Source organism: Mangifera indica, chromosome 13 (genome assembly GCF_011075055.1).
Source record: "Mangifera indica cultivar Alphonso chromosome 13, CATAS_Mindica_2.1, whole genome shotgun sequence".
Classification (NCBI taxonomy): Eukaryota; Viridiplantae; Streptophyta; class Magnoliopsida; order Sapindales; family Anacardiaceae; genus Mangifera; species Mangifera indica.
The window spans coordinates 8,779,284-8,792,288 of NC_058149.1; the positions used below are offsets into that span (position 1 = coordinate 8,779,284).

Consider the following 13,005-nt stretch of genomic DNA (forward strand, 5'->3'; position numbering starts at 1 on the left):
ATTCTTGTATGAATATGTGTCACTTCTTTAAAGGAATAGGTGTCACTTGAAGCTTTGACTTTTTTCTATGTTGACTTTATTCATATTCAAACGTGTACATGGGATGAGAACTTCTTCTTTATGACTAGCTTGAAATAAGTCATGAACGGGTGTCACTTTTTGGTGAATGGTGATTCATTACTTTATCTAAGTTGTGCCATAATTCCAAAGGCGTCAATGAGGAAGCGCATGATGTCATTCATCTTTATGAATGGGTCAATTTTACTTTAGTGACAGACATTCATATGATGTGCATGAGCGTTCATTCTATATGTTCTTGGATTTTTCAAGTTTTGTCCATTTTATAGTGTTTTAACATATTTTTTTGGACATGTTAACAATTCTAACTTAAATTTTTATCATTATCAAAATACCAAAGGGTCCAACAATTTTTTTTTTTTTTTGAAAATAGGCTTATTACTTTATTAATTTTATATTCAATTTAAAAAAAAATGTTGGTTCAATTAACTAATTTAAAAAAATAGACAAACGGGTAATCAAACCGAAGAACCAAATTTCTATATTCTTAAATTGGTGTTCAAACTAATTTTTCAAATAACCTATTTTTTATTCAAAAACTAATTCGATTTAGTTACTGGTTAAATTTGAATAACCTTACATGTGAGACCTTTTAAAGCTTTCACATAGATTCATGTTGTCATAGTGCCCCAGTATGGACAAGCAAGGCCTTGTTGAAGTGATTAACTAAGCGAAAATTGATTATAAGACAAAATCTACCTAATAGAGTTTGCAAAAGCAGGTATAGGTTCCCTTTTTGTGCTTATTATATGTATAATAACTTCTTGATCTATAGGATAGTATTTTTTCATTTTAATTTTTTTTATTCTTCTATTGTAATAGCATGTTTTGGATAGATCAAAAACCCTTTCACAACTCACAGTCTCAAAATTTGGTGGCAATCTTTGTGCAGTCAAAAGTTCTCTCTAAAGTCAACTCTTAAATATGACTATCAATAAAATTATGTGTATCTACTTTGGGTACACAAATGTGTACACATTTATATGTGTCATCATTTGATTGGATGATTTTGAATTAAGAATAAAACAATAATCAATCATATGATGACACATATGAGTGTGCATACATTTGTGTACCCAAAGTGGGTACACATAATATTGCTCTATGAGTATACATAATAACTAGCGGATAGTGGCCAGCAGATAGCAATTAGTGGACAACGGTTAGCAAAGAGCAACAAAGAAGCTTCTTAACTCTTATATCAAAGGATCATGACTCAAGAAGAATAACTTACCTTCCAGAAACCTTAAACCAAGATAGTAGGACCACATACACCACAACTTCAATAAAAAAATTAGCATTGATAATATATTTCCTATTATTAAATAATCAATCTCCTATTTTCAGCTACAATAATTAAAGCACAGTTATGCTACTTACGGTTTCACAAGCCACAATGACATTATGGCTCTTCATTTTTACATTTACTCAAATGTAGTCCCTTCACTGTGGATGTAAATAGTGATTAACGAATCAATATCATAAAAAGATGAATTGCAATCATCTTGACAACATATTGTCTTGTAATATTTTTTTATCAATTCAATAGTAACATCATAGATGTAGTTTTTTAAGCTTTCTGGTTAAACCACATAAAATCATAAGTCTCTTGTTTATATATTACGTCTTTTTACATTCTAACACTTCAATCTCTTTGATTTGATGTATTTCTCATTTATGCGTATCTACACACCAAATGTCTAACAACGAAGAATCTACCATTTATAACTTTTTCACCACTTGCCTAAATAATAAAAATTTAAGTCACTATGCAATTATATAATGGGATGAAACTTTTCTTTTTTTAAGGTAAAAAAATGTATAAACAAAGCAGAAGGCCAAGACCCTCAGATACAATCTAAGCTCAACCAATCCTCAAAAGGGAAAGCTAGCCAAACCAAACTAACACAAGCCATAGGCAAAACACAGAGAAGAGGCAAGCACAAACACCCCACAAAACAATTTGACCCACAAGAACTATCTCGTGAAGGTCTATCTAAATTTCTATAGAGATAGAATTCAAGATAGTTGTAACTTAAAGAGAATAAAATCATTAAAAATAATTGATCTTATTTTGAGTATAAAATTTCTTTTAATACATAGTTGAAAATAGTTGCAATATATAATAATCGTATAATAATTAAATGTGACACTTGATATTGTATAATAATTATATTTTTCCTTTATTATATTATATTATTAAGATATAATAAGAAATTTTATTCGGACTGTATTGATTTATTTCTGTTTTAGTAAAATGCACTATTGACTTAAAATTTAAAATATATTTTTATATTTTACTTTCTTAAAATATTTATTCACTTTTTAAATGTAAATGTGATTTAGTCAAATCATTATTTCCTATCTAACATTTAATGAAATAACAGATTCTCATATTTTATGTTTGAAAAATTTAATTTTCAATCCATCTATTTAACTTTTTAACATAATCTGTTAGATTTTTTATAAAATTGTTGGCAAGAAAAAAAAAAACACAAACTAAATAGTACTTCATCCTCAAAAATTTTTAAATAACTTTTTGTATCTTAATTTATATTAATTTCAATTTAAAACAATTAAAAATGTATGTTGCAAATAAAGCTAAGAGTGTTAATGATGTATAATCATATGCTTAGATGGTTAAATTATAATTTTTAAAAATTTTATGGGTGATAATGAAATTTTTAAAGGGTTTTAAAATTAAAAAAATTGGTGTTTTTAAATTTTTAAAATTTCAATATACCTCTTAGTTGTTTTAAAATAACATTTATACCCCCAAAGAACTAAAGAGAACACAACAAATTAGGGTTATAAAACTCATATTACAAATTATTGCGGTTATAATTATATTTTTAAAAATACATTAGGTGAATATGATTCTTTTTAAACAAGATAAGTTTTTAAGAAAATAACATTTATATTTTTATAATATTGTTAATAACTTAGACTAAGAGGATGGTTATTATAATATCTTATATCTCAAAGTGAGATTAGACTTTTATTATAAGATTTAGATAAAATATATAAATAACCTTTTATTTTTAAAACCTATTATTGATTTGTATAAAAATTGCCTTTTTGAGAATCAACAAAGTTGAGTGGGGAATAATCATTGAGTCTATTTTTTTATATTAATTGTATGCAATTTAAATTATATTTCAAAGCACTATTAAATGAAAGTTATCTTCTTGATAAAGTTATATAAATAAATATGCAACAAATAAATATTAAAAAAATAATAAACATGAATGCCATGCCTAGTTAAGTAATGAGCCATGATAAAATAAAAAATTCAAAAAAGGAAAAAGAATGATGGGGTGATGAATATCTGAGTTCGGACCAACCTGAAGTGGACCCTAACTTCAAGAAAAGCATGCCACGTGTCTTTGCCACTCAAACATTGATCGCACACTCACCATTTATAACTCTTCGTTTTTTCATCTCATTCATTCACAAATAATAGTTTCCATCTTTTTCATTCTTTAAACTAATTGAAGCAGAGCAATGGCTTCTTCAAGTAAGAGTGAAGGATTTCCAGCGACACTAAACGACAGTTCAATGACAAACCAAGAGCCGTCAAAGGGTTCTGGCATGACTAAAAGAGGTGTCTATGCAGCTGTTTCTTACATGGTCTCTGCTGGTAATACCTTTTTTCCCTTTTCTTTTAATTTTAATGTTTGGACTCATTTTATGGAACAAATTTTGATGCTACTTTCTACCTTGAAAGTTGTTTTGTCAAATGAAATCTTTTTGTAGTATTCTTGGTTGAATTTTCTCTAAAAATGTTGCTGTTTTATTTATTTTTGGCTATACTTTATTTTTCTGCTGAAAAAATGTGGTGAAGAGGGAAGGTTTAACTTGTAAATGAGCGATAAATTGGAGAAAGTAAGGAAAGTTGATAGCCTTTTGTTTCTGTGTTGATTTTGTTGTTTGGAATTATGACTCTGTGTTTTCCAACTTTGAATGAGTGATTGGTTTAAGACGAAATCCTATTTCTATTTCATATGCTAAATACACTGAAATCCTACTTTCAGCCATGATAAGTCTGCTTGAAGGGTAATTAAATGGGGGGCTTTTCAGGAATATTCACGGTTGAAAACTTAAATTTGTTATACGCTTGGGCAAGAAGAAAAAGGTTCTAAGCTTAGAAGAAAGGAATTTGTGGAATATTTCATTTTGCAGAGTAGGATCTTTGACGAGATATTGCAGTTGGCCTGTTAATGTGAGTAAGAATGTCTCGTGAATCTATTGTTGGCATTAAGGATATCCAAGATGGATTGAAAAACCTGAAAATTATAGTGAGGCAGGACCAAAATTTCGGTTGCAATGTGTGCTTGATTTACCAATTATGGAGCATCCATTGTTCTGCATCAATGGTGGGTGATGTTAAGAGTATTTCGTTGGCCAATGGACTATTTCCCATTCAAGTTTAACTCAATTTCAAAAATACACTCGCAACAGTTTAAAAATCCAAACACTTATCTATGAGCTGATTGTTAAAATTTTTTTATAAAAATAAAATCATCATTTTATCAATAAATTTTTGTTTAGAGTTTTTAATTACTACAGTACACTTTTAAGATTAAGTTAAAACTCGGATGAAAAATAATCGTTACACGCACTCCGTTAGATGCAGTGGTAGATTGTAGATTTTGCTACTGCAATAGTATGTGAGATGTGATGAGATGGAATTTAGAGCAATCATGGGGCGACAAACTTTAAAGATTATGGGATCAGTGTAAATCGAAATGCCGAAGAAACAACCAAGATAAACTATGGCCATATCGATAGGATGGTGAGATTCACACAGTGTTACTCATAACTATACAGAGGAGATTTTTAAGTCAACCATGATTCAAACATGCTTTTAAAATAACATAACGTTTAACACATGCTGTATATGACTGTGTTAAGATTTTTTTATTATAATAATAATAATTAATATTAATTATGATAATTTTGACCTTCTCATCTAAATATTAAATTTAATCAATTATTATCCTAATAATATCTTAATATTCAAATTCAAATTCCAATTATCATTTAATATCATAATCAAATATTATTCTAGTTATTTTCATAATATATATATTTTAATAATTATTACAATTATTATTATGAAATCCTTACAAACGTTACAATCCGAGGAAGTACATTGTTTAGAGATAAGGATCCTCAAGTTCTCCGTAACAGTGTAATAAACAGTCCCTCTTCTGGATTAAGTTGCCTGCCTTATTCATGTTAGTGGGTTCCACGTGTTTGATATCTTTGAAATAATTACTGATAAATAAAGTTTATCCTTAGTATAATCTGTGTTCAATATACAGTAGTAGACAGGTTACATATCGTTGACACTTTTGATTCGTTTCTTCTAATAATGTAAAGAGAAAAGGAAACCCCTGCTAGAAGAGATAGTCTTTGTCACCATTTTTGTAATTATTTAATTGCCTTTTGTTCAACTGTCTCTTCCTTCAATTTTTATCTTTTAGTTGTGAATTCCCATGCCATGTGTAGGTATTGGCTGTTTTAGTTGGTATCTTAACCTAAGATCGAAGTTTTTTGATTCATTTGAGGGAGGAGGGGATATTGGGTTAAAAACTATACCGATGCGAAGATGGCTTGTCATATTATTTTCTCTTCTTATAATGACTAATTATGTGATTAGTACACAGAGGGAACTCTGTAACAGTTGCAAACTTTTGTTTACACTATTTGTCCCAAATTTATGTACTTCAAGAAAACAAAATGAAAGCACACTAGACATGTGGCAGAAAAAGAAACCAATACCTGCTGCAGATAGTGAGCAGGGAAACAGTTATCAGCATTTTTCTAGTATTAATGATTCACTGTTTAATTGTTACTGATGAATTTTCAATATTTGCCTCATTATACTTCTTTTGATCCATGCAGTTCTTCGTGTTGTTTTTTCGAATTTGTTATAGTCTGATATAAGAATGGTAATTTACTGGTTTTATCTGTTTACTGATCAAGCTTTGCTACTGTCCTGAACATGTCTTAGTTGTCTGATTCTGTGTGTGTCTCTTTATAACTCGTGTGAATGTTGCTTTTCATTCAATTTGCAGTTCTCTTGGTAATGTTCAACAAAGCAGCTCTTTCTTCATATAGTTTCCCATGTGTAAATGTCATCACACTTTTTCAGGTAGCCTATTTGCCAAATTTGTTGCATTTATTTGACTATATATGTTCGAGTCTAAGTTGTTAGCTTGCAAGAGATAGCTTACTGCAATTATTTAACCGTTTTAACAATTTCTGCTGCTTTCTGAAAAATTTGTTGTTAAATCTGGTTTTTGTTATCTTCAAGTACTTCATTAGTTGACTTGTGTATTTTATATCCTGTTTGCTAGATGCTATGTTCATGTTCGATTCTCTATGCACTTAGATGCTGGAAGGTCATCTCTTTCTCAGATGTTGAACCACAGAGTACCACTTATAATCCGTTAAGCCTGGTTCCATTGAAGACAATAATTCATACCCTTCCTCTAGCAACAGCATATTTGCTATATATGGTCTGTACTTCATGGTTTATGATATTTCACAAGCTTTCCTTGGTGAAAGCTTCAAATATTTCATTTAAATAATCACACTATTTGTGTTTCTTATTGAAAGCTTGTTACAATGGAAGCTGTGCGAGGCATAAATGTTCCCATGTACACCACCCTCAGGCGGACCACAGTGGCATTTACAATGATTATGGAGTATCTATTGACAGGGCAGAAACACACACTTACTGTTGTTGGCAGGTACATATCCTCTTTAACTTTCCTCAGTTGATTAAACCTTTAATGCTACAAGAAGTAGGAAAACTCTGTCCACCGTTTCAATACCATCCCTGTGGATTTGCAGATGCTTGTTAGCTGGTTGTTCAACTCATAATTTATTTACGTGTTCCTCAAAGTGGTCATAGCCAAGGATTCTCTTACAATTAGCTAAAAGCTGTCAAACATTATTAGTATTTAGAAAGATGTTTGGTCCCTAATTTTTAACTTGCAGACTTTTGTGTCTACAAAGTGTCCTACTATATCCTTAGGGTCATATCCAGAGTAGACAAAGATGTATTGCTAAAATCATAATGATAGATCTTCCCATAATAATATTTATATTTTTTTTAACAATCACAATTAAATATTTTATAGTAGTGAAAAAGAACTTAAAAAATAAACTGTTATATAGGAGTTCAGATTTTATATAAAACAGCGATTAATTAAGTTGCTAAGTTTATTTTTGGGAAGATGGTTTTCTTTTGGTATACTTTATACATTATCAGTATAAATTTTTACTTTGTGGGAAAACTGATTTTTATAGGCATTTGTACTTTGAAAGTGCTGTATTCAATGTTCCGAGACCAAATGTACCTGTATTGTGATAGGATTCTCTCCTTTCATGTTGCTTTCTAATTCTTTACCCACAATTACTGATGTAAAGAGGAATGGAAGGGGAGACGGTTTTTGCAATATTCAATTGCCATTAATATGGGCCAAAAAGCCAATTCTAATGTTGAAACTAAGTAAAGTTGTTCCTTTTTATTCTTTTCCTATTTTCATTCTTGTTATAAATTTGATTTTCCTGATTTAGTGGGCACACATTCTCAGAAGTTGGATTTGATGATGGAATTACTCAGGTAGATTAGGATGCTTGAAAGTTTCTAGGATTGACTTTGTCAATTGAAATTCTGAAGGGTTGAATTGTGTGGCACATCTGTTTATAATTTTTTATACTATCTTAAAATGGGAAATTAATGTGTCTCAACTGCATGACTTAGAATGTCAATCCATATACTTTGATCTATGATAGAATTATCTTTTATATATACGTGTGCCTAGTTTCCTTCTTAGTGGAATAAATTCAAGGATTTCATCAGTGTGGGGACTATTATACTTGGTGCAATTATTGCGGGAGCTCGGGACTTGTCCTTTGATGCCTATGGCTATGCTGTTGTTTTCATAGCAAACATCTGTACTGCGATATATCTTGCATCCATTGCTCATATTGGTAATATTTTATTCTTATGCTGTTTCACATCTCATTTCTTATTTGATGGTTTGTATCTTTCTTCTTTATACATATATGGCATATTCTTTAATTTTTCCAGGTAAATCAAGTGGCCTGAATAGCTTTGGACTTATGTGGTGCAACGGTAAGATGAAAGGACAACATGTTTATCCCTTTGTAGCTCAGTTGAATAATCAATTTACGGGGTGTTTTTAGGAATAATATGCACACCAATCTTGCTGTTCTGGACATCAGTCAATGGTGATCTAGAAGTGACTATGAACTTTCCCCTTTTATTCCACCCAGGCTTTCAGGTGTTTCCTTTTCTGATGTTCATAACTTTCTTTCTCATTTTTTTTTTTAACTCATAACTAGAGTTCCCCTTCCCTTTTCTTGATTTTCTTAATTTAATTTATCATTTGCATGAGTTGTTAACTTATCTCCTGCCTTTATTTAGCCAGCAAATCTGCTAGCATTGCAGTTTGCTCCTATTTCAATATTCTGTATTGCGTATTTGTACATGATCTGGCTTCATTGATTCTTGTAAATTATTTACTTTGGTTAAAATATGAGATTTACCATAATAATAACAAACCCGAATCGCATCTTAGCTTTCTGTTCTGAATAAATAAATCGAGGCAGTGGAAAAGTTAAATGTCATACTTATCTTTCCTTGTCTAATTTGTTATATCAAAGTTTCAGCTTTAGTCCACAATTGTTTTTTTAACCCAAATCCACTCTTGTCCTCTATATGTTTGATATCTTTAACTTGATAAAGCTAGAAATTGAGGTTGAAAATTTAATGGCTTTAATTGAGTCCAATTTATTATAACCTTATATTTCTAGACTATAAGCTCTGATTAGTGATGAACCTGCAGGACATGTGGTCCTTAAAATTTAGGTAGTGTAATACTCAATGATGAGCTTCTATTTCATCATAATAAGGAGCCAACATGCCTGTGTTCACTAAATTTGGCTATTCTATAAAAACAACTGAATTAGTAGTTGAGTTGGTGGTCTAACTAAAGCTTTGATATGTTGGCAGGTTGTGATGCTTCTTTCCTGTATCATGGCTTTCTTAATAAACTACTATGTATTTTTGAACACAACCCTCAATTCAGCGCTCACACAGACAATTTGCGGCAATGTGAAGGTGTGTAAAGCCTCTTTAGCTTGTGTAATCCTACAAATGCCGATGTGAAAACTTGCCTCAACCCTAATTTCTTTCATCAATTTAATAGTTAGATCTTTAAATTTTGTGGATTAACATTGACTTTTAGCAGCTAAGTCATGTGGTTTATACATCATTATTGTCATTATAAGCAGAAGTCAGTTGTTTGGCTGACTAGAACCATATCATTCATAGATTTCTGTGATATTTTAGCATTCTCAATTGATTTTTCCTGAGCAACTTCTGAGTTGCATTATCAATTATGTGATTAACATGGCTAACTAGTAGTGCTAACTTTCCATATTTGCTTGGATGGAATATACACTGACAGAGGAATATATCCTAAATACTCTCCTATTTATGCTACTGCAGGACCTTTTTACTATTGGACTTGGCTGGTTGTTATTTGGGGGACTTCCATTTGATTTGGTGAGACTATAATTTAATTGGCTTTACAGTATATGATATCATTACATAACAAGCCTAAAACCACTTATTTTCTTGCATCAACTACCCTGTTGTGCTTCCAGTTGAATGTTATTGGTCAATCTGTTGGTTTCTTGGGTTCGTGTTTGTATGCTTGCTCTAAACTCTGGGGGATATAAATGTCTTGCTGTTGCTGCAAAGCCGTATACCAGAGATAATTGGCTGATTGGTCAACTGCTGCTAGCTTCATCGGCTGCCAAATTTTGATTAACAGGCACAGACTCTAGAACATGTGGAGTTAATACCTCAATTATATAGAAGATTCTCTGCGTAAATGCATATTACCCCAGCTTCTGCTACAATTTCTAGAGTTTTCATTACAGAAGATCCATGATCAAAATGATCCTAGAAACTCTTCTACTAGTTGTTTGGAAATAAAATTCATTATCGAAAAACTTGTTTCATGATAATGAAAGTAGCAAATAATTTTATTTTGCCTATGTCCTGTTACTTTTATATACTATACTCACTTTTATCTTTGAGTAGCCACGGTGAATTTGGATTCCGTGATTTCCCGATTCTTACTTTCTTTTTCACTGAAACACCCTATATCAAGTCTGCCACAATATCGAATTCTAGTTGTGGGAATTTTTTAGAACATTTTTCTATCTCTCGAAATTCGAAAATCTTTTCATTTCTTGGTGTCAAACTAGTATCCATGGTTCATTTTGGTTTGGGCCAGTATTGTGTTTGGACTATCTATTTGCTGCATTATGCGTACCGGTCTATATTTTTTACTACATTATGACTCTTTAATGGTGCTCAAATGAGATGAAATGATGAATGAGTGAGGCTCTTTCACCATTATAACTTTCTACAAAAGACTGATAGTGACTACTGTATACACAATCCATCAACTTTAGATATCCATGAAGATTTTCACAATTATATTTATTCTATTGGATGCCTAACCATCAGTTGAGCAGTTTCTTTTGTACAAAATACATATGATCCAGCAAGTTACCGTTTTATTCAAAGTATAATGAACGTCAAAAGTAATTGCCTGACATTTGGGACACTATTATGATATCATATCTTTCTTCCTGTTTTTGTAAAGCAAGCATTAACTTTGAAGTCTGAGATTGCCTGTGATGCTTCAGTTATCTCTCACGGTTAGTAACAAAATATTTTGGGAGGATCAACACATCACTGGAATTCGTGGAGAGGGAGGTTTCTGCCTTGTCTGCACAACCTGACAAATGATTTTGGCCAAATTGCCATGCATAAATGAAACATAACCATCTATCACATTTTCAAAAGCTTAAAGATCACTTCAATTCCATTGACCATCTATCACTTTTAATTTAATAATGTTCAGATGGCATAGACATTGGCAAAATAGAATACTGTACGATGTCGCGATTTTTTTATGGTCAGAATTACAGAGGCGAAGCCATTAAGGTGTGAATGGGGGCGCCCTCGCTGAACAATATCTGGATCTGTCCAAGGTCAATATGAAAAAGAATACGAACCCAAGAAAGCTACTAAAGAATAGTAACTACAGATCACAGAAGGAGGGGAAAGTTAAAGTTGAAAAGTGCATGATGTTTAAGTAATAAATTCTGAGGATTAAGATACTAAGGTATGTTGTCTTTATTGATAAAATAAAGGGCAAGATGGCCCCCTAAAAGCTAAAAAAAATAAGTGCAGGAGTAGAACATGGATGTTTCTTTGTCCACCATTTAATCAATATCTCTCACCTTGGAGTTTATCCTCCCACTATTCATCTTGTTGTTTCTAGTCTACCATACATTAGCTGAAAAGATACTACTTTATCAGGAGGAGAGAGGGAGAGTGGACTTCTCTTCCTTAAATCTTTTATCTTAGTTTAATTTCAAATATAAATCTTAAATTACGCTTTTGGACTTTAGATCTTCGACCACCCTACTTATTCTTGTTCAACCATCGATATGAATAGGCTAAAAAGGTCTTTTTATTGACAGCATGCGTGCCTAAATTAAGCATTATGATTATTCTAGTTTTAAGAGTTGAAAAAGCTGTTTTACGAAAAAGTCTTTCACTTATACCATGAATCTCCTTATTAAGTATAGTTAATTTGGATTGCACTGAAATTAAGTAATACAAATGCCATATGATGCTTAGCTTAAGTCTGGTTGTAAGTGAAATTTGGTCATGTACTAAATTTTGAAACCATAAATTTTATTTTTGGAAAAGGAAGAACTCCATCCGAATTGAATTATTTTTTTGAGGTCGAATTAATTATACTAAACAAATAAAACTTTGAATTTAATAATTACATAAGTTATGTCTAGAGTTTAATCTTGAAATCATAATATTAACAAAGGAATTTTAGAAAGGAGAGAAAAAGGAACTTGAAGGTAGGTTTTGACGATCTGTTCCATCTTAGGCAAGGTAAGAGTAGGGGAAGTCCTAGGGTCTGGTGATGAAAGGAGGAATGAATAGTTTAAGGCGTGGGAGAATCTGTTTGTTTGGTGGCACACAAGCTTATCGCCCCAAATCATGAGTGAGAGAGGAAACAAAGGCCAAAAAGGCTTCTTTTCTTTTACTCTTCCCAAAATCATCAAAATAAAGAATTAGAAAGAGTATGAGTATGTGAATATACAAGTTTGTCAGTAAAAATTTATAAGCAAAACCAAGGTGTATGTTCCCCAGTGATGGCCCAAGGCAGGGCTGCTTTAGCGCCGATGTCTCCGCTGTGGTATAGTGTCGGCTCATTTCCCCGGCAATCTACTTGGTTATGTTAATTTGTGTTTAAACAAATTAAAATGTCCACAACAATTTCTACGTACCTTTTAATTTCTTCCGAAACTTCTTTGTAGACAATCCTTTCACTGACATTCTGCAGTCTTGTTCCCGAGACTCTTTCCCTCTTTTGGCTTCTCTCTTCTCTTTATTAGGATATATGATATCTACCATTTTCATGTTAAGGCGAAACTTCCTAAAAGCTTTTTTGCATTACTCGTTATTATTACTTTCACAATATTCAGTCAATTAAATTATATTTCGCATGTATCACACATTATTCTTAGGTCAAAAGACTTATTTTCGCCTAAGGTTTAGTATATTGACAAAGTTTTATCTAATAATTTTAAAAAATTTAAATGTCAAATTGTTATCCAATTCTGTTAATAACTTATTTACCCAAATTTTAATATAATAACAAAAATACCATTATAAACCATAATTTTTTTTATGTTTCCATTTTCTATCTTGCCTTCTAAGGGTTCTACAAATTGATAATTCGGTGTGGTTGCAATCTTCATATTATCATCCTTCTT

At 31.4% G+C, this 13,005-nt stretch overlaps 1 protein-coding gene across 3 annotated transcripts; it reads left to right on the top strand.

The window, feature by feature from the left end:
• Nucleotides 1-3,548: 3,548 nt before the first annotated feature.
• On the top strand, nt 3,549-10,263 carry LOC123194375 (UDP-N-acetylglucosamine transporter UGNT1-like). Of its 3 annotated transcripts, XM_044607565.1 has the most exons (11): nt 5,391-5,510; nt 5,989-6,035; nt 6,162-6,238; nt 6,444-6,605; nt 6,706-6,839; nt 7,958-8,088; nt 8,189-8,233; nt 8,305-8,402; nt 9,134-9,241; nt 9,632-9,688; nt 9,790-10,263. In XM_044607565.1, the coding sequence occupies exons 3-11, from the start codon at nt 6,173-6,175 to the stop codon at nt 9,862-9,864; spliced, it is 876 nt and encodes a 291-aa protein (XP_044463500.1). In that variant the 5' UTR covers nt 5,391-5,510; nt 5,989-6,035; nt 6,162-6,172; the 3' UTR covers nt 9,865-10,263. The 3 variants fall into 3 exon arrangements, with proteins under 3 accessions (XP_044463498.1, XP_044463499.1, XP_044463500.1); XM_044607563.1 differs by lacking the exons at nt 5,391-5,510; nt 5,989-6,035 and adding an exon at nt 3,549-3,718; XM_044607564.1 differs by lacking the exon at nt 5,989-6,035 and having other exon boundaries at nt 5,374-5,510.
• Nucleotides 10,264-13,005: the final 2,742 nt, after the last annotated feature.